We start from the raw sequence: 21,103 nt of genomic DNA, 5'->3' as shown, positions 1-21,103 counted from the left end.
TGTTTTCATTGTCAGGTTATATTCTGTTGAGGTGGGGAAAACTGAGTAGTTCTTATCTCTGTAGTCCAAACTGCTTTTTGGTTTCTGTATGTTAGTTTGATGCCAAATTCTAACAGGAGTGATAGGAAAATACTTCTGTCAGCATAAAATATTTTATTTAGGAATTTATTTATTTATTTCATGAAAACATCCTAGTAATAACTAGCTGGTCAAAATCTGGAATTTCTGTTTCATGGGAGAAGCCAGTATCTATTAAATTTGCTGCTGTATAACAGGAAATAATAGAAGTGTAGCTGTTTCAATTGCTAGCAAAGTAGCATCTATTGTTAATAGCTTAAATAAAGAATTAATATAATATTTCAGCTAATATATCACTAATAGTTGTAATGCTGTGGAGGGGGCAATATTTATTCTATTTAGTGTAACACTATCCCATTAGGCAGTTTTATTGTATCATCTGAAGCTAAGTACTAAGTGAGCATTGAGCTGGAAGTGAAATTTTGGTTGTTAAAATCCTCCTTTTTGTAGAGGGCAAACACCTGTCTTATAGTGGAACCATCTGTCACTTCTCAATGCCAGGCAAAGTTAGAGCATAGCCTTTTGAGCTACATACTGGTACCCTGCACAAGGGTAGATTTCCTTCAGCACATAAAATGGAGGCAGAGGTGTGACTGGGCCTTGATGCTTCTAACTCCTGCAAAGCTGGCAAGACAAATGAATGGTGTGGGAGCGCAGCAGAGGGACCATTACAGATATGGAAGAGAGTCTATGCTGTCAAAGATGCAGCCAATCTGAAACCTGGCAGTAGAGATTTAGTCCTCATACACCAGCAACTTGATGATCCAAGGGGAAGTACGTCAACTGAAATAGGGCATTTCATTACTGGGCACAGTCAAGTAGCTGCCAAGCTGCTTTTATGTGATCTAAAGCTCAGTTGACAGATACAGGAAAAAGTGCTGTCCTGTTCTAGCTAGTTTGAATCATATTGCCATTGCTTACACGCCTGGGCTTTGGCACGTGATCTTCTAGGCAAGTTCTTTCACCAAGCTCTTGCATTTGTTTCTAACCGCAAGAGCCACTGTGCTTCTTATTAGCAGAGTGCATCTGCTAATAAAGGGTGTTGATGATCTGTTTTCCTGATAAATCAGTATAGTCTTTCCCTGAAAGGGCCCTTCTACTACTGCACCAGTCCTCTGCTGAAGGCTACTGGAAATGCGCTGGAGTGTCTTATGCCACAAGTTCATGCAAGCATTGTGTAGCAGGCAAGACAGAGTAAATGATAACCTGTAGTGGATTTAGATACTGGAGTTTATTTATGAAGCAGTGAGATGAGAACTTTTACCCTACTAGTTTCTCGCACACTTGCTCACTGTCCCCCTGCCCCCTCCATCCTACCTCATGCCCCAGAGGGGACACCTTATTGCAAGTTAATAATACTTACCACAAAGGAGGAAGAATCCCAACTAAACTGAAGCTCATGTCTCTTGAAACTTGCAGTGACCTTGTTTTACTGGACAAAATATCACTTTTGTTAAGTTCTTACCCTGTTGGCCATATGCCTTGAATCCCTTTGAGTTTTAAAAAAATACTCTAATAAGGGAAGCAGCCTTTTGTGCTGGAGTAGAAATTTACTTCAAAGCACAGACTAATTAATCATTTTCAGCTGAATTGGATTGTCTTCCCACTCTGTCCTTTAAAGTTATTCACCTATTTCTCTTACAGTTCAGAACTGCTTTCAGAATAAGTAGGCAAATGAATCATAAATGAGGGAGACGGACATCTGGTTTGCCAGTTCCACAGAAAAACATGAGCTTACCTGAAACCAGGAATGGGGAAAATTTATTTGTAAATACTTGCAGGTATCCTCTCTCCTCTGTAAAATGTTTCTGTAGAAAGAAAGCTCTCTGCCATTTGTATTTTTTCCTTCTGCCCCTTCTCCCTTGAACTGTAGTCTGATTTTTAGAAATGCTCTTATAATGCTTCAGTCTGATAAGATGATAATTTCTTATGCTTAGTAGGGCTATTTATTTTTAAATTTTTATACACGGATATAGGTAGGACATGAACTAAAACTTTACCCAGTTCTTCACTTTTATGTTTTGAAATTAGACAAGAAGCTTCCCAAATGTGTAGTCTGGCCATTTAAAACTAAATCAGAACCAAATATTCTAAAATTTCATGTTGTTTTGATTTAGCCATGTGATACAGGAATCTGAAAACAAGACTAATGTAATAGGAGAGTCAAATAACTACCATAATTTTATGTATTGTAAAGAATAAGCTTTGGCTGTCTTTGGAAAATGAAAAGGCAGTTTTTATTTAACCAGACCAGATAAACTTATTCTGTGGTTCCAACATGGTTGGGAAAATATTTGTAAGCATTTCTAAGTTTACAAATAGTCAGAACTTTAAAAAAATTCACAACATCTAGATTCAAATTCTTGTAAGCTCATTTAATATATTTACTTATGTTGCTTGGGTTTTATTAATAGATGTGTTTCTAGGAAGTGAGTCCTAAGATTATCCAGTTGTAAAATTTGTTAGTACGAGTGTTTATTATCAACAGCATCTGGACTACCAAACTAACACAAAGAATACTATATGAATTATATGACCAGTAACAATCCCAACAGCAAAATTTTAATCTTGGTTTTCAAATTTTGAAATTTCTACTCTCTGTAGAAGTTCAGTGAACAGAAATAGTTAAAGTTGTTTATTAATTTCCAATGTCTTATTTTGCATGTCTGAGAATAGTTTCTTTGAAAGAGGTTAATTATTTTCAGTCCTGCATATTAGCAACTAATGCATTATAAAAAAAGTATAAATGTTAATTCTCAAGATAATCACGTTCCAGTTTATTGTTTCTGTTCAGTTTATCATCTTTTTTCCCTTTGGAATGATATTTTAATTGGTAAACCTCAGTAAGGTTTTATGTAGAAAATTCCACCATTTTGGAAGAAGTTTAATGTATCTGCCTGCATACCTGCCTATCCTTTTTACCTGGCTCTGTAACAAAGTAATTAGATACTCGTGCTGGTACATTATTATTTTTCTCTCGAAAGAGACTTCAAGTAAGTGATTTCTGAGAGTGTAAGTTGCTGGGGTCAGATATTTATCTGTTATAAAATATCATTGGTCCACTGATTTTTATACTGTTATAATAATTTAATAACTGATGACCTGGATTTTCTTGTGCAAAGCATATGGCTCTGCTTTAAGTAAGCAAATGCACTCAGCATGTGTTCTGTTAGTCTACTAACAGAAGGTAATGCAAAGTTACCTTAATTAGAAATATTGAAGTATCTCAAGAAGCACCAATGAAACATTCCCTAGAGCTGACAAAGCAAGATAATAAATTCATAGAATCATAGAATCAATTAGGTTGGAAAAGACCTTAAAGATCATCGAGTCCAACCATCAACCATGCCCACTAAACCATGTCCTGAAGTGCCTTGTCTACGTGCTTTTTGAATACCTCCAGGGATGGTGACTCAACCACTTCCCTGGGCAGCCTATTCCAATGTCTGCAACCCTCTCAGTAAAGAAATTTTTCCTAATATCCAACCTAAATCTCCCTTGCTGCAAGTTGAGGCCACTTCCTCTTGTCCTATCACCAGCCACCTGACAGAAAAGACCAGTACCCACCTCACTACAACCTCCTTTAAGGTAGTTGTAGAGAGCAATAAGGTCTCCCCTCAGCCTCCTTTTCTCCAGGCTAAACAACCCCAGTTTCCTCAGCCGCTCCTCATAAGACTTGTGCTCCAGGCCCCTCACCAACTTGGTTGCCCTTCTCTGGACACTTTTCAGCACCGCAATGTCTTTCCTGTAGTGACGGAATTATCTTTCCAGGCATAAATATTGGCGTGTTTCTTGGTAAAAGGTTTAGCCCTTTTATTTCCAGGGCTTAAAGGCATTTGTAGCAGCTGAATAGTGCAACATAGTCTATTGCCGGTGAATGAGTGGCAGCTTATTTCTGTACGTGTAAATAGAATATTGCACAGGGAAGGCATTTCCTGCCCAGATGGTATCTTGTTAAATGGTTAGATTCCTTCACCTTCACTTAAGCTGTCTGGATGTGCAACCATTAGTTTGTATTCATCAGCTGTTGAGTTTGCTGATACAAAAGGTGCCTATACATTTTGCACAATTCATATTTTGTGTGGGCTCTTGAAAATGTGGTCCTCTGTGGAAAGATCTGCATCATAAAGCTGTTACTAATATAAGGACTGGAGAATTTTTAAAAATCTATTTCTGAGGTTTTTTCTGCAGTTTTGTAGACATAGTTAGAGACCCTGAGAAAGGAATTGAAAGGAAATTAATTAGTATGCGCTGTTGCTTGGAAGAACTTAGTTCAAGTGAAATAATCTTTTTGGGTAGGAAATCAGATCTTTGCCTTGCAGAGTCACATGAAGACTTGTTCTCAGCCCCTGCATGAAGACACGTTTGGTGGACATCTGAAAGTTGGTTTAGCTCAGATTGCTGCTATGGAAATCACACGGGGAAACCACAGAGACAACAAAGCTGTGATCCGATATTTGCCTTGGCTTTACCATCCTCCTTCTGCGATGCAGCAAGGGTGAGAATGCTTTTCCACAAAAAAGAATACTAAAATGAGTTAGAAATCTTCACAAAATTCTGTGTTTATTGCCAGATTCCATAGATAAGACCCGCAGTAGGGAATGGTGGCCGTGGGAAATTGAAACAATTGGTCAGGAGCTCCCTGATCCTTAACTGAGGAGTTCATCAATCCAATATTTAGAGTACATGCCAAAGGGACAGTGGAGGTAACTCCATTGGCTTTACTGACATTGCCCTGGAAATTAACTTGATTCTCGATCTAGATACAGACAGTGAAAAGCACACAGGTACTTGATGAGTCCTAGAATTACAGAAAATATGTTGGGAATTACAGAGAATACAATGGGAAATGTCCTTTGAAATTATGGAGTACAAATGAGCAAGAACTGCAAGTGTAAGCCTATTGATATGTTGATAAAACTACTAACTTCATCTGATTAAAGTTAGATGAGAGAAATCTTGTTCTTTAAGACATGGTTTTTATCCCTTTTCACTGTGAGAAATCCTAATGTGCAGTGGTTTACCTTCAAAAAGAAGGGAGATACTGTCCCTGGTCTTACAGTGACAACAAATGAGGTGTTCTGAGTGTAGATCATTGGACTGTGTTTCAACAAACCTGTATTCTTGTCCCAGCTTTGTCCCAGTCTACCTGCCCCAGGATTCTGGGGACTCAGCTGCTTAGGCTCCAGTCCTGTAGATATGTCTGCATGTACTTTCATGTAGAGCATATGGAAATATGGAGTTATCATCTCCTCGCACTTTAGTTTCTTACATGTAAAAAAAGGAGTATGTGTCCTGAGTTGAAGGTAGTGAATTCCTTTAAGAAGAGCATCGTATCAGAGTCTATTAAAAAAAATAAATTAATGGAATACCTCTTTGGTTCTATGAGTCCTTGACAATGACATCAAAGTAGAAATTAAAAACAGTAGTGAGAGTGGCCTAGTAAGTAGTGATTTATTGATCAAAAAACAATTATTTTTTTCCTGTGCCTGTGAATTCAAATGAGTATGTGATCTGAACTTTGTAGCAGCAAGGCAGCAGACAAGATGACACCAGAAAAGTGCTATTCCCTTTTAGATTATAGAAGCACATTGCTTTACAGTTAGACATTGCACTAGATGGTAGATGAATACTTAATTGTCACAAAAAAGCATAGTCCCTGCCCTCAAAAGCATGCAGTCCAAATGTCCAAGGAGAGGCTAAGAAAAAGAGAAATTAACTCTACTTTACCAATGGAGAAGTGGAACACTGGAAGTAAGGCATGGTGCCTGCCTTGGAGCTCACTGTGGCATGAAGAAGTTCCTGCCATTGCCCTGTCAGCTGTGTGCTGTCTAGGGGAGCTGAGAGGAGCATTTCCACTTGGGCAACCCTTCCCATCTGATGATTTCTGTGTAAAAAGTCACTGTGTATGAAAGCAGTGAATCTGTGAATGTTTCAGCCTTTTATAGACATGGTTTCTTAGACCCACCAAATATGTTCCGTTGGACTTGTTGATGGTACGTCAAGTCCACTAAGTTCTGTGTGGTTCTCGTCTTCCCATAAGCTGTACCAATGATCTGTGCCTCCAGCACACTGAGACTGCATCTGCCTAGTGTGCATAAGGAGACTCCGTATTTTGGGGAAAACCAGAAAACTTAGCATCATTGTAAAATCTGCTTTTTCTTGACAGGCCCAAAGAGTTCATAGAATGTGTCTCACACATTCGTTTGCTGTCCTGGCTACTCCTGGGGTCTCTGACACACAATGTTGTCTGTCCAAATTCTCCATCATCTTGCATGCCTATTCCACTGGATGCAGGTTCACAAATTGCTGACCACCTTATTGTTATTCTGATTGGGTTTCCAGAGCAATCAAAGGTAAGGGTTCTGTGTTTTAAGTGGAGAATGTGTTATATATTGGCCTTATTATTGCAAACAGGTATTTATTTCTTCATAAGAAGAAAGGAGGGGTAAAACCTTATTAAAACCTTGCATCTAGGGAAAGAAATCTCTGTAGTTTTTCTTGCATAGCTGCCTCTTCATGCATAGAAAACTGGTGATGAAATCACTACAATTAAGTTTGAGATTCAACTATTTCAAAATATCTCAGCACAGGAGTGAGGAAGGAGAAACTGAATTCCAAATTGAAGCTTTAGCAATGACCATCTCTGTAGCAAATCTCTCAGTTATTTATTATAGTTGTATAGTAGAATTGGATAACCTATAAATAATGTTATGATCAAAAGTTAATTACAAACAGTGATGGTTCAAGCACAACTTTTTTTCTCAAGCTGCTCTGGACAAGAAGAGTTATTGCAAATCGTAAGCCATTTGTGACAGTAGTTTAACACAGATATAGCAGCACTCGTTGACACCAATCAGGTTTTTATTAGCAACAGAAGCAGAATGATCACACATTTATCTCATACGTAAAATCCCCCTTTCTTTCCCCTCACCCAGCCAAGACACTGGTGCTTCCCATTCATTTCTTTGGCCTTTTTTTTCTCTTTCAAATACCTCTTTCCAGTTACCAAGCAACCATTGCAATGTTTGGTGCAGTCATACTACCACAGAGCATGAATCACTGTTGCACTTGCAAGCTGAGAAAACATCTCTACCAGAAGCATCTTTCTTGTAATGAAGTAGTTAATGTCCAGCACTCCTGGAGGCTCAGACACTGTGATATATAACACATATAAGCAAAGAGCCATGCTTGAGTATGCAAAATGAATTCTCTGTTAGCTTTTTAAAACTTACTTTCCTTGACTGTGAGAAGTTCTGTCCCAGCAAGCTAGAAATGGATGACAGATTAACAGAACAGATGTAAGATGGTGTATTTGGTATGATAGCGTTCCTTTCACATGATCAGAATCTGAATGATTTACTGCAGCAGCATTTTTGAAATGCAGTCATACATGCCAGAGCCTCCAGGCCTTCCACAGTCCTGAGTTGCTGTTCTGCAAAACTAACCTTCTCTATAAAGGGACTGACCTTAATGCCATACAGTAAGACTGCATGGGAGTGTGTGTTTGCAAATGCAGTTTTTAGTCTGTAAATATAAAACCAGTTTTTAAACATGGAGAAGATGTTATCAAGGGTACTTGACTTACTAGTTTCTCATGGGAGGGAAACATGTGGGAAAGGGAGGGGCAAGACTGCACAGTGGGGTGCAAGACAGAGGATGGTGAAAGCATCTGCACTGTATCCCAATACACTTACTTAAATAAACATTTTCCTCTATTTTCTGTTTCTACAGACATCTGTTCTGCACATGTGTTCCCTCTTCCATGCATTTATATTTGCTCAGCTCTGGACGGTGTATTGTGAACAAACAGCAGTAGCTCCAACAGTCCAGAATCAGAACGAATTTAGCTTTACAGCAATCCTTACAGCCCTGGAGTTCTGGAGCCGAGTGACACCTAGCATCCTACAGCTAATGGCACATAACAAAGTGGTGAGTCAGGTGCTGTGTACAGATTTAGTACAGATTAAACTCTGAGGGTTTGGCTTTGTTTCAGTGGAATACATCAAGACTATGAATAACGTCATAAAGCAGCTTTGATGCTTTTGAGAAATTAAAGGGAAGGCCAATTGGTAGTGATTTAACCTTGCAGTGGGCCTGAAAGGATCTAGCCAGGATCTGCCCGAAACAGAATCAAGAGCTAGAGTCACTGCTTATTGGATTAAGGGCTCCCTGCATCAGGTCTCATTTCATGTATCTTCCTGCTCTTCACAGTGGTCCTATTGTTTCATCTGACTCGGCCTTACAGGAGCAACCAAGTGTTTTAGGATCATTCTGTGGATATCCATTTGAATATTTTTTACCACATGATGGTGAAAAAATACACAAATGCTGACACTTGACTACTCATAACCCATTGGTTACTCATCAAAAATAAGCTACACAAATATCTCTGGAAACGTTTTTGAGTAATGAATGACTTGAAGGAGGTATCTCTAGAGATAAGGTTTGAAAGGGAAATGTTCACTCCATCCAGAAATTGTCCAGACCATTTTTTGGAAATAAGTTTTAAGCATTTATTTATCCCAACCACTCACTGCTGTTGGAGCAGCTTTGTACAATAAGAACCCAGAGGGATTCCAGCAGCCTTTTCATAGGTGCTACCTTTGCTTCCCGTTGACTAATGATTCTCTGTGCCTGCAGGCTTAGGGTTGAGAGCTTGTTTCTAATGAGCAAGATGTGTTGTGTTTCCTGCTTCCCAGAAAGTCATGACAGGTCTGTCATGACTTGTCAAAACTTTTTAACTTTAACTGAGATGGTAACTAGTAGCTCTGGCTCTGGAGAACTTGATATTAGCTTTGAGAGAGAAAGATTCTTTATATGTGGCCCAGTCCTCTAAGTCAGGTGCTCCTAAGGTTTGGGATTTTCCTTTTTTCTTTGTTTTTTTTTTTCTTTTTTAAATGGAGACCTGCTATCTATATGGAAATTATTTTATGTAAATCCCCTTTCCCCATGTGAAACATCTTCCACTCCAGGCAGGTATGGACCTTTGCCCTTTCAATTGTAATTGCATGGGCTGCACTTGAATGTCTTTGAACCAGTTACTATTCCCTTGTCTTGTCCATAACAGGCAAGGACCACCTAAAGCTGTCTTTAAATTATATTTTAGCCTCTGACATCTAGTGAGGTCTCTGTGGTTGATAAGCCACTGTTGGCAACAGTAGTTCATGAAGCTCCATTTGAATGAATGGGAAATTTGCATAATGCTTCTAACTAGCCAGTTGTTTAGTCAGACACAAAGGCTTCTTGTCAAGCCTTAGAACAAGAATATGACCTGGAAGTTCTAATCCTTATTCTGAAAGTATCTCATTATGTGGCTTTAGTGCAAGTTATTAAACACTCTGCCTCAGCTATTGCTCTGTGAAATGTAGATAATAATACTTGCCCATCTCACAGGGCTGTTGTGAGGTTAATTAGTTAGTGTTTGTAAAGCGCTTTGAAGATGAAAAGCACTATGTAAAAGCTAAGTTTATTATTATCAAGGGGAATTTACACATAGTTGAGACAGGCACTGTAAATACTGCTGGTTCAGGGTATTTGTCTTGTACCTATGAATTTACACAATATAAAACATAAAATGCTGTCTACTACCAAATAACTGATATTTGCATCTGTCATAATTCATGGTACAAAATGGAAGAACTATGGACTAGCTGCCAGTTCAGAACAATAAATTGTCTTTTGATGGGGGGGGGGGAAGATGTTTTTTGTGGGTATGCTAATTTTCAAAGATACAGTAAATAAAAATATCAATTTCTGACACACTGATTGATGAGAACTACACAGCAAAGGCATGTAAAAGGATTTATGATGTCTGAAAGAACAAAGCTGAAGGCAACTTGTTTTGATGTGTGATACGAATTAAAATACATCAAGCACTTTGAAATATTTAACAGATAGGTGTTGCTGCATCAAGGGAAACTAAATAAAGAAAAATGTCCTTTATATGCTCATGTAATATTTAATCTTATATGTCAGTGGTTAATAAATGCATATCTAGTGATTCAGTATAATTGCCAAGCAAATACAGGAAGATTCTTTTTAGAGACTGTTGGCTGAGCTTACAACACTGTTATGCTGGACACTAATTTGTTTTTATGCTTTTTTTTTTTTTTTTCAAGATGGTGGAAATGGTATGCCTGCATGTGATTAGTTTAATGGAAGCTTTACAGGAATGCAACTCTACTATCTTTGTAAAGGTAGGCATACCAGACCATGAATATTTAGTTAATGATGTTCCCTAGCTATTGTGATTTCTAGACATACTGTCCTCTGCTTCCCCTCCCACCCAGAAAAAGAAAGTGGAAGAAGCTGAGATTGAATGCTAATGCAGAAATAAAACCTAGGAAAGCATAACATGAAAAGTAAGGAAGTGATTGGAGACAGCCAACATGGCTTCATTAAGGGCAAATCATGCCTGACAAATTTAGTGGCCTTGTACGATCGGGTTATAGCGTTGGTGGATAAGGGAAGAGCAACGGACATCATCTACCTGCACTTGTGCAAAGCATTTGACACTGTCTTGCATGACATCTTTGTCTCTAAATTGGAGAGACACGGTTTTGATGGATGGACCACTCGGTGGATAAGGAATTGGCTGGACGGTCACACTCAAAGAGTTGTGGTCAATGGCTCGATGTCCAAGTGGCGTTCCTCAGGGGTTGGTACTGGGACCACGCTGTTTAACATCTTCGTTGGCGACACGGCCAGTGGGATCGAGTGCACCCTCAGTGAGTTTGCCGACGACACCAAGCTGTGTGGTGCATTTGACACGCTGGAGGGAAGGGATGCCATCCAGAGGGACCTTGGCAGGCCTGAGACGTGGGCCTGTGCGAACCTCATGAAGTTCAACAAGGCCAAGTGCAAGGTCCTGGACATGGGCCAGGGCAATCCCAAGCACAAATACAGGCTGGGCGATGAGTGGATTGAGAGCAGCCCTGTGGAAAAGGGCTTGGGGGTATTAGTGGATGAAAAACTGAATATGAGCCAGCAATGTGCGCTCGCAGCCTGGAAAGCTAGTTGTATTCTGCGCTGCATCAAAAGAAGCATGACCAGCAGGTCGAGGGAAGTGATTCTGCCCCTCTACTCCGCTCTTGTGAAACCCCACCTGGAGTACTGCGTTCAGCTCTGGGGCACCCAGCAGAAGAAAGACATGGACCTGCTTGAGCGAGTCCAGAGGAGGGCTATGAAGATGATCAGGGGGCTGAAGCACCTCCCCCCTGTGAGGACAGACTGAGAGAGTTGGGGTTGTTCAGCCTGGAGAAGAGAAGGCTCCAGGCAGACCTTATAGTGGCCTTCCAGTACTTAAAGGGGGCCTACAGGAAAGATGGGGAGGGACTCTTTATCAGGGAATGAAGTGATAGGACAAGGGGTAATGGTTTTAAACTGAAAGATGGTAGATTTAGATTAGATATTAGGAAAAAAATCTTTACTGTGAGGGTGGTGAGGCACTGGAACAGGTTTCCCAGAGAAGCTGTGGATGCCCCATCCCTGGAAGTGTTCGAGGCCAGGTTGGATGGGGCTTTGAGCAACCTGGACTAGTGGAAGGTGTCCCTGCCCATGGCAGGGGGGTTGGAACTAGATGATCTTTAAGGTCCCTTCCAATGCAAACCATTCTGTGATTCTGTGATTCTATAACAAAAAATAAAATCTCTGGTAAGAAGTAAGACCAGACCATAATCTCAAATCCAAGTTCTTCTGATTTTTTTTTTTTTTTTAAAATGAACTTCTGATCTTCTTCCTCCTTCCGTTGCTGCAATGGTCTTATTCCTCTAATAGACTCAAGTGGTGTCACTGACTTTAAGAACCTCTCGGTAGTCTCTGAATTTTCAGCCATTCTGTAACTTAATCATCATAGGTCCTTTGCAGATCACTTCACTGTTCTGATCCTATCATTCTTGATAACAAAAACTTCGTGCCACAGTGGTTTTCTTATTATATGCCTATGTGTCTGTCTTAGTCAAATACTATTTGATAGTCCATCTTCCCCTACAATGTGTGGCAGGGTATTCTTTGATTAGAGAATCAAATCCTGCATGGTCCATTCATGTAAAATTCTTTTTTTTGGAAATCAGTGGAAATCAGCATTTTCAGAACTGATGCCCAAAGGATTGGAGTAGTCTCACAAGCATAAATCGTTTTCACTAGCCTTTTTTACATGTTTTCCCACTGCATTATTCTGAAGGGAGTTTTCACATAAAATATCAACAAATCAAGTATTTAAATGCACTCTGAATCTAACTGAAATATGTTGGTTTATATAGTTCTTCTGTTGCCCTAAAGGAAACTTCTGACTGTTGTTTTACTCCAGTCTTTTATGGTCAAGCAGGAATTGAAAATAAAGTAGCTAAAATTAAAGGTCTTCATGTTAACTGGCATGAAAGTATTCACACTCATTGTGAAAATACAGATTTATAGTCAGTAATTACTTGATTCACTATAGAAACTCTGTCACTATGGGATGTTAAAGTGATCATGGCTGTCCCTGGAAGACATGGGCTTCTCTTTCAGCCAATCCAGGATGTCCAGAATTTGACAAGGATGAAGAATGGCTTTAAAGCTGTGAGAAGAGAGGCCTTTAGGGCCAAATTCCTGTCACAATTCAAATGAATGCTTTCAGGGGGTTATATTTGAGAGTATATATCAATAATATGCTAAATCAGGTTAAAAGGACATTGTTACTACAAAATCAATCTTATAAACCTGTGAAATTCAGAGGTAAAAGTGCTAAGCTTTCTTTCATGTTCAGTGGGTGGGAGATGGAAGAGTAGAATCTGGTTGACCAAATCCGCTTTACTTAGCCCTAAAGTGAAATCCTGCAGGAACAATATATATACATAGTGGTGTTATAGAATTTGTAGTCCGAGGTTACTTTTTTTTTTTTTTTCCAAAACTAACTAATTGCAAAAAAATTTATTGTGGATCTGAAAAGTAAGTGTCATGATTTTGGGGAAAGACTGACTGTATGTTTGAAGTCCTTCAAAGAGCCAAAAGTGTAAAGCTAATTCACACAGGAACCAGTAAGTGAGTGGCATCTGTGTAATTTAAAAAAAGATCAGCTTTGAGACTGTCTCTTCTTCAGTGGCTCTGAAGAAGACCTGAACTTTGTTACTCCTACTTCAGAAGTCTGCAAGGATGATAATTCTTTGAATATTACTTGACTGGGCAGTTTTTTGGTGGTTTGTTTTATGCTAGACAATCTTCTATTGCCCTGCCTTTGATAATGAAACCATTTTATCTTGTGTTTTAAAGCATTTTTTAAATTTTATTTTAGATACAAGCCTTTCAAACAAGGTTTAGTTTTCACTGAAGGAAAGTACATAGTGTAGTGAGAGAGATTTTTAAAACAGAACATTCTTAACAGTCTTCTGGAGATTCGTTCAGCAAAATTAATAATTCCCAATGACTTCCTCTTGGAACTGAGTACAGTAGCACTGATAAATCCTGACCTTTTATCATTCATATATTTACTGCAGTGTCTTTTATTCCACCTACAGAATCAGGTGCCGCAGAAACTTCATTTGTTAATGAAGTCATTGCATGATTCAACACACATGTATTTTTAATGCACCACAATGCGAGGGTGGTGCATGTCACATGATGCCAGGTGGTTTATGGGATGGCTGTCTTAGGTGGCCATTTTCTGTATGACAAGTGAGGGGAAAATACGTCCTAAAACAAGAGAGAAAGAGAACATGTAAACAGTTCAGCTTTCCTTCACTGAAAGAAGAGCTTTATACCCAAGATAAGCACTCCTTCATCTCCTCCTTGTGTTGGTGCTGTGAGGTTTCCTCTTCCTGGTACTGTGTTGGCCTTTGCTATTAAATTGAACTCTCACTGATAGCATTGACATGTCTTTGAGCCATTCTATGTATTCTCAGAGGATATTTTTTTGATCTGGTGTTAGACTATCTTTACCAATCTGCCAAGGAAAACAAAGTTTCTTTCCTGTGAAAACATTTCAAGTGTTATGTATTTATTTTTCTTTTTAAGTTGGAGATAGATACATATACACACATTTACACAGATGCACACATACTCACATATATATTTAATTCATTATATTTTCCTCTGAGGGGAAGCATTCTGCTTTAGGAGGGCTAAAATGAAAGTGTTCAGCTTTCCTTCTGTGTCAAAGGAACTGGGAAAATAGACATCCCAGGACAGCCACTGATGATGGAGACCAGCTCCTTGCTTATCACAGCTCTCTGTCTGACCATCAGATGTATGTCTGAGGAATTTAGGAGCCTACAGCAGATAAGGGAGCAGCTCAGCAAACTGCAATGTCTTTTCCAGTCACCTAGGGGTTTTAGGCAGCTCCAGCAGCTGCTGGGTAGAATTCTAGAGAACTGGGTAGGCAGCAGAGTTGGGGAACCAGAAAAGCACAGTGACCAACCTGTTCTCCAGCCTGGTTTCCATCAAAACTTGCACTGGAATCAACATAATTCTGTTGAAAATATGAACTCAAAAAACCTGACAGTATCTGACAGCAGTCTGTTCTTCCAGCTGTTCTTTCTAACTAGCTTTATGTATTCTTCCTTTGTGAAGAAAAGACTTGCTGGGGATTAGGTTATAAACCTCAAGTACTTCAATAAAAATGTCTTCTTGTCTCATTTATCTAACTGGAAGCTGTAGGAGTGGAGGGTTTGCTTGCTTGTGCCTGCAGCAGAATGTTTTGTTTCCCTAAATGTGTCCAGACCCTGAAGACAGAAGTGGCAATGGAGGACAATGATCTGTATCTAACCTTAGACCTCTACAGTGTAGATATCAATAGTTTCCCTGAGTGCCCTTTGTAGTCAGTGGAGATAAACAGGTATTTTTGGACATGATTCATCTTGATCTATTTTAGATACCTGCTTTGGGACAAGATGAACTGGATGTGAGAAGTGCTTGATTCTCTCAGCTGACTGTAAAAGATGTCCAGTGAATTGGTTCAGATGCAGAGGGGTACCTTGAGTATTCTGCCTAGCTTCCCTCCTTGTTTGACATACTTCTGACACCAGTCCTGTCACCACTGGCTAGCTCCAGAGGAACTTCATTAATGCTGGATGAAATTTTCAGTGATGTTTTGTTGATGGCAGTGGGGCATGGAGCATGGCTTCTCAGTATGCTTACCTGTTCTCTGCTTTCCAAAAAACACATCAGGACTTGCAGTCACTGGATCTTATTAAGCACTTCATTAGTGTGAGAGCCCATGGAAGGATGTACAGAACTCGCATGTCTGCTGCATCTGGCTGCATTCCAGCTGTTTTGGCATTCATCTATCTGTAAATGCTGAGGTTTGAATATGGTTCTTCATGTGGTAGACTAAGTAATCAGTCCTGACAGCACTGCATATGATTCTCCAGCAAAACAGCATTGAAATTGAAACAATTATCGTTCCTTGCACAAGGGAAGCAGCACTTTATCTAATGTTGTCAATAGTGATTAGGTTTAACTTGCAGCTGCCAGTAGCATAATTGGCAAATTGCAAATTTTAATGCCATTTGGAGGAACATTTTAGAGCAATAACCTTGGTGGTTAAATTAATATTGGAGAACATGAATACTTTTGCTAGAAATGCCTCTCTGTCTTCCGTAAGCTTGTCATGTTATACTTACTCAGAAATAAAAGTTCTCTGAAGAGCAGGAGACTGAAATACCTATCAAGCCAATCATGGGTGACAGATTCACAGACCTCCTTGCCGTCTTGTTCTGGATAGTTAAGAGTTTTTACCTGTGCTCCCAGGCCTACAGGTCACATTCTGCAGTGAAGCACTGATGTGGCTAGTGGTTTATAAAATGTTGGTTACCATTTAAATATCTGGCCTATTATTAGGAACTTCTGCTGCATATTTGTCAGTTCTTGACGTAGGCCTCGCCATGCAGAATGTTTACTGTATTTATTGCAGTATTGCTCACCTGCACATACAGAAACATCCTCACACGGAAAATAAGAAGTGATTTCCTTTAACAAGTTTTTATTCTGTACTCTCACCGTTGCCTTAAACAGGGTATCAGTAATTGCTACTGGTGATTCATCAAGCTACAAACAAGGGAAGCTGGCTTCTTTACCTCTGAGAGTTACCTGCCCCAAAACATATGCATCATTTAAAAATAACCACGTTTTCAGATTTGTTGTTCAGGCTATGTCCATTCAGACAGCTAAATGGGTTAGATATACCCATCTCTGTCTCACAGTAACTGGAGCATGTTTACAGTCACTTGTATAGTAACAAAATATACCTCTCTTCCTACAGCTCATACCAATGTGGTTGCCAATGATACAGTCAAATCTAAAGGTAAGTTGTTTCTAATACCTTATCCTTTTATTCTTAGTGTTATACATTTCTGTAAATTCTGGAAATAAAATCATTAGATGTGGTCTCCAGACTCTCTGAAAATAGATCATTGTAGTGTATCCAGATGCACTGGATGGCTCAGCACTGAAGGTCTCAAGTGTGAGCATCATCAGCTAAGATACTTGTCCTGTAATCAGTACTGCTCTCCCTTTCCCTTCTGAAACACTTTCTTCTAACAGGTTCTGCGGCAGGGCCTTTTCTCCCTGTTTACTGAGATTGGTTGTTCCCTGAGCTGTGGTTTTCTTGATGTCTTAGGCCTGAGAGTCCCCTGACAAATCAGGATTGGGACTCTCAACTCAGGAGATTTGGGTTTTGTAGCAGATATTGTGGGCCTGCTTGCTTGGGTGAAACTGCTGGCCCTGTTTGTAAGAGAGAGCAAGGTGGATCAGTGTGGCTTGCCAGTCAAGAGAATTCTGGTGATGAGACTAAAAGTGTTGGAGTTAGTCTCACTGTGGAGTTCTTTCTGTAAGCACATTGGCCTTTCATGGCAACACTACAGTGCAGGATGTGGAAGAAAAAAATGTGACACTGGGGCAGTGGAAGAACTTTCCCTGGCCAACAACCAGTACCGTTCACAGTGCTGTATTAATATATGTATTAAAGGAAGGAAACTGAATGTTTTGCATTATTTCAACAGCATTTATCTGCTGGACTTCAGCTACGCCTCCAAGCCATCCAGAGCAATGTCAACCATCACAGCCTAAGGATGTTACAGGGGTCAGGACAAATGAACAATAGCTCATCTGTGCTCCGCAAATGGCTACAGTGTACCCAATTTAAAATGGCTCAAGTGGAAATTCAGTCGTCAGAAGCTGCATCTCAATTTTATCCTTTGTGATTCATGTAATTTGTTCCAAATGTTCATTTTTAGCCTAGCAATAACAGGGTTAGAGCTGTAAAAGACCTTTTGTATAAATCAGTATACAGAGTATATACTGTATCTATACTTTTTAGCCTAGGACAGATTGTGGAAAAGCTTATAATGGGTGAAGCTAAGAGCCTGATCCTGCCAGTCTTTAATGACACTTACTCAGGATCAACAGGTTCTCAAGTCTGCATTCATGAACACGTATTTGCAGGATTGGACTCAAATCTATCACGTTGTACATATCTCTCTGATCATTGAAATATCTTGTTCTTAAATGTTTCTTTACATTATTTTTTGAAGCTAAGACAAAAATCACTTTTCTTTAACTTCTATTTTTTTTAAAAATAGAATTGTGGTTATTCACAAACATATGGAAGTGCTATGTTGCTATTTTTTGATGATAACAAAAGAAAACAGGGGTTTTAGGAACCTTTATAGGAGTTGGGGGGGTGTCTTTTTTTTTTTTAGATTCACAGCTGGCAAGGCAATAAAACCTGTCACTATAAAACAGTGATATTATAATGAGGCTTTTTGTCATCATCTTCAGGGGAAACAGCAGCTTGTAAGGAGAGTTATTATAAAGTGCACTTAGAAATTAGGTTGTTAAACTGTGCCAATTCATTTGTCTTTTTCTTCAGTACTGTTTTCCAAAACTGCCAAGTCTGATTTATTATTTTTTGAAATACTGCTTTTACTTCATTGATTCTGTGCTGCTCTTCTTTGTAGGTTTCATAGAAGCCTCTTTAATTTCGTGACTACCGTATTGTATTCTTCTGTCAATACTTGTACACGGTGCAATTAAAAATTGATATCCCAGACCTATTCTTATTGATGTCTACAGAAATTATGTTGCAGACTTCAAGAGGAGCATGATTGGACCTGAGCTTTTGCATAATGATATTTACAAATCACAGCATTTGCATACTATTGTATTAAACATGACGTTTAATAACAGATGGATTTTAATATCATTAAGGGACTCAGCCAAAGGCTATTGGAATCTAAGGAGACTGAATTAATTATTGAATTAATTTTCAGTGGATTTTACATAAAATCTTGAGAGCACCATGATTTACCACCTCTGTGCAATCACAGTTGTATTTTCTGTATTTATTTCTGTAATGCACTGATTGGAAGAATAACAAACACACGTTTAAGTTGTGTATTAGAATGCTATTAAATTCCTAGTCTTTATTACCACTCTCAGAATCAACCTTTTTCCTCTCTGATTGCATGGAAGTGGAAAGGCATACCTGTAAAGAACTGCCTGAGTACATTTCACTTGTTGTGGAGGGTCAATCTTTCCTCAGTGCATTTACCAAAGAAAAAATTGAAATGTTTGCAGATATGCTATTAAAGTGCCATTATGCTTTTAAAAAAAAAACCCAAACCAATGAACCAAACTAACCAACCAATCAAATGAAAGATAGTAAAGCATGTGCTAGCTTGCTTAAAAGATGCCCCTCTGTGTGTTGCAGTGGAGAGAAACTGATTTGGCTTTCTCAGATTCACACATTATTGGAGTCTAAGCTTAAACTGGACTGACTATCTAAAAGAAAATCTAAGATTCATCATAAGCTATTTAATTGTAACTAGTTTTGCTTGTATTTGCTTGAGGTGAGTGACTTGCATCTGACTAAGCAGAGTTTCTGAGTTTCTGGAAAACATTTCTGTCTTGATGTGAAGATTATTAAGAGATCCACGAGATGATAATTTCTCAGTGTTTCAGGCATTGATTTTTGTCATGCTGAATTGAGATTGCACAGACCTGCATGCATTGATAAGGGAGGGCTTCTTCCCAAATTTTCATAGTGGTAAGAGAGGGAGATAGCGTTTTCTTTTCCCAGCTTTTGACTGGCTATGGGGAAGAAAGAACAAAGTGATACAGAAATGATTATACATGTTCCCATCCCTTCCTTTTTCCCCTCCCTTGTCACTTAATAATCAGCTAATAGTCATTACAGAATCACAGAATGGTTGAGGTTGGAAGGGACCTCTGGAGGTCATCTGGTCCCACCTCCCTGCTCAAGCAGGGTCACCTAGAGCCAGTTACCCAGGAACATGTCCAGATGGCTTTTGAGTATCTTGAAGGTCGAAGACTCCACAACCTCTCTAGGCACCCTGTGCCACTGCTCAGTCACCCTCAAAGCAAAAAAGTTTCCTGATGTTCAGACAGATTCCTGAAGGCCGGTCTTGCCAGTAAAGACTAAGGCAAAGAAGGCATTCAGTACTTCAGCCTTTTCCATGTCCTCTGTAACCAGGTACCCTGTCTTATTAAGCAGTAGGGCCACATTTTCCCCCATCTTCCTTTTGTCACCTGTGTACTTACAGAAGCCCTTCTTGTTGTCTTTGACATCCCTTGCCAGGTTCAAATCTTGCTGGGCTTTAACTTTCCTGACTTCATCCCTGGATGATTGGACAGTGTCTCTCCATTCCTCCCAGGATAGCCATCCTTGCTTCCACCCTCTGTATGCTTCCTTTTTGTGTTTGAGTTTGGCCAGGAGCTGCTTGTTTATCCACACAGGTCTCCTGGCTATTTTTTTTGCCTGACTTTCAACTCATTGGGATGGATTGCTCTTGAAGAGCTTGGAAGAGTTTATCCTTGAATATTAGCCATCTTTCTTGGGTCCTTCTTTCCTCCAGGGCCTTATCCCATGGGACTCTTCTGAGCAGATCTTCGAAGATGCCAAAGTCTGCTCTCGTGAAGTCTAGGGTTGTGAGCTTGCTTTTTACCCTTCTCCCTCCCCTCAGGATCCAGAACTCCACCATCTCATGGTCACTGCAGCCAAGGCTGCCTTTGACCTTCACATCCCCAACAAGCCCTTCATTGTTGGTGAGTATGAGGTCTAGCAGAGCACCTGTTCTCATTGGCTTCTCTATCACTTGGGTGAGGAATTTGTCATCGATGCACTCCAGGAACCTCCTGGATTGTTTATGCCCTGTGGTGTTGTCCCTCCAGTAGATAACAAGGTGGTTGAAGTCCTCCATGAGGACCAGGACCTGTGAATGTGAGGATGCTCTTATCTGTCTCTTTAGGGCCTCATCCACTTGTTCTTTCTGGTCAAGTGGCCTATAGCTGACACCCACTGCAATGTCACCCCTACCTGTCTTCTCTTTAATCCTTACCCATAAAGTCTCAGTTGGCTCCTCATCCATCCCCAGGAAGAGCTCCATGCACTCCAGCTGCTCTTACAGAAAGGACAAGTCCCCTCTCCTTCAGCCTATCCTTGCTAAAGAGCCTGTATCGCTCTGTTGCAACACTCCAGTCATGGGAACCATCCCACCACATCACTGTGATCCCAATGAGACTGTAACCTTGCAGTCTCTGCACACAGATCTCTAACTCATTGTGTTTATTCCCCATACCGTGTGCATTAATGTACAGGCACTTCAGAGAGACCCCTCAGCATGCTGATTTCCCAAAATGGGTTTTGGGGATTTCTCCATAATGGTGCCCTGTAGGCATTTCCTTGCTTACATGCAAAATGCTGGTGGTGATCCTGGTTGAGCCCCATTTTGTTGATTTTGTGATCCCTTCCTGTCACATCGCCCCAGGCCTTTTGTTCATCGAACCTGTCTGTCACTGCCTCACAGAGGTGCAGTTCAAAACTAAGTGGGAGGCAGTTGTAACTTTGGCCTTCAGGCAAAAAGGAGCTGTGGACCGTGTTTTCAGTGGGACTGACTCCTTCTGTTCCTGGGCTGTGTCTTCTTCATGTTCGTGTCTGCAATACAGATGACAACTTTGCTGGGTAACCATGTAAATAGGGCCCAGGTTCACTTATTGTGGGGTCTGGGGTCACCCTAGTGGAATGGAAATG

The 21,103-nt window shown here is 40.0% G+C and overlaps 1 protein-coding gene across 7 annotated transcripts in view; it reads left to right on the top strand.

Annotated features, from left to right (window-relative positions):
• Positions 1 to 18,107, top strand: part of UNC79 (unc-79 homolog, NALCN channel complex subunit) — a 115,619-nt gene extending 97,512 nt beyond the window's left edge. For all 7 annotated transcript variants that reach the window (XM_069783577.1, XM_069783578.1, XM_069783574.1 and 4 more), the window contains 6 exons: positions 4,401 to 4,576; positions 6,248 to 6,434; positions 7,813 to 8,010; positions 10,200 to 10,277; positions 16,316 to 16,357; positions 17,055 to 18,107. In XM_069783577.1, the coding sequence (XP_069639678.1) occupies positions 4,401 to 4,576; positions 6,248 to 6,434; positions 7,813 to 8,010; positions 10,200 to 10,277; positions 16,316 to 16,357; positions 17,055 to 17,255 (882 nt within the window). In that variant the 3' untranslated portion in view covers positions 17,256 to 18,107. The remainder of the gene's footprint in view (positions 1 to 4,400; positions 4,577 to 6,247; positions 6,435 to 7,812; positions 8,011 to 10,199; positions 10,278 to 16,315; positions 16,358 to 17,054) is intronic.
• The last annotated feature ends 2,996 nt before the right edge of the window (positions 18,108 to 21,103 follow it).

The sequence above is a fragment of the Haliaeetus albicilla genome, chromosome 5 (genome assembly GCF_947461875.1).
Source record: "Haliaeetus albicilla chromosome 5, bHalAlb1.1, whole genome shotgun sequence".
Classification (NCBI taxonomy): Eukaryota; Metazoa; Chordata; class Aves; order Accipitriformes; family Accipitridae; genus Haliaeetus; species Haliaeetus albicilla.
This window is presented reverse-complemented; position numbering and strand designations above follow the sequence as displayed.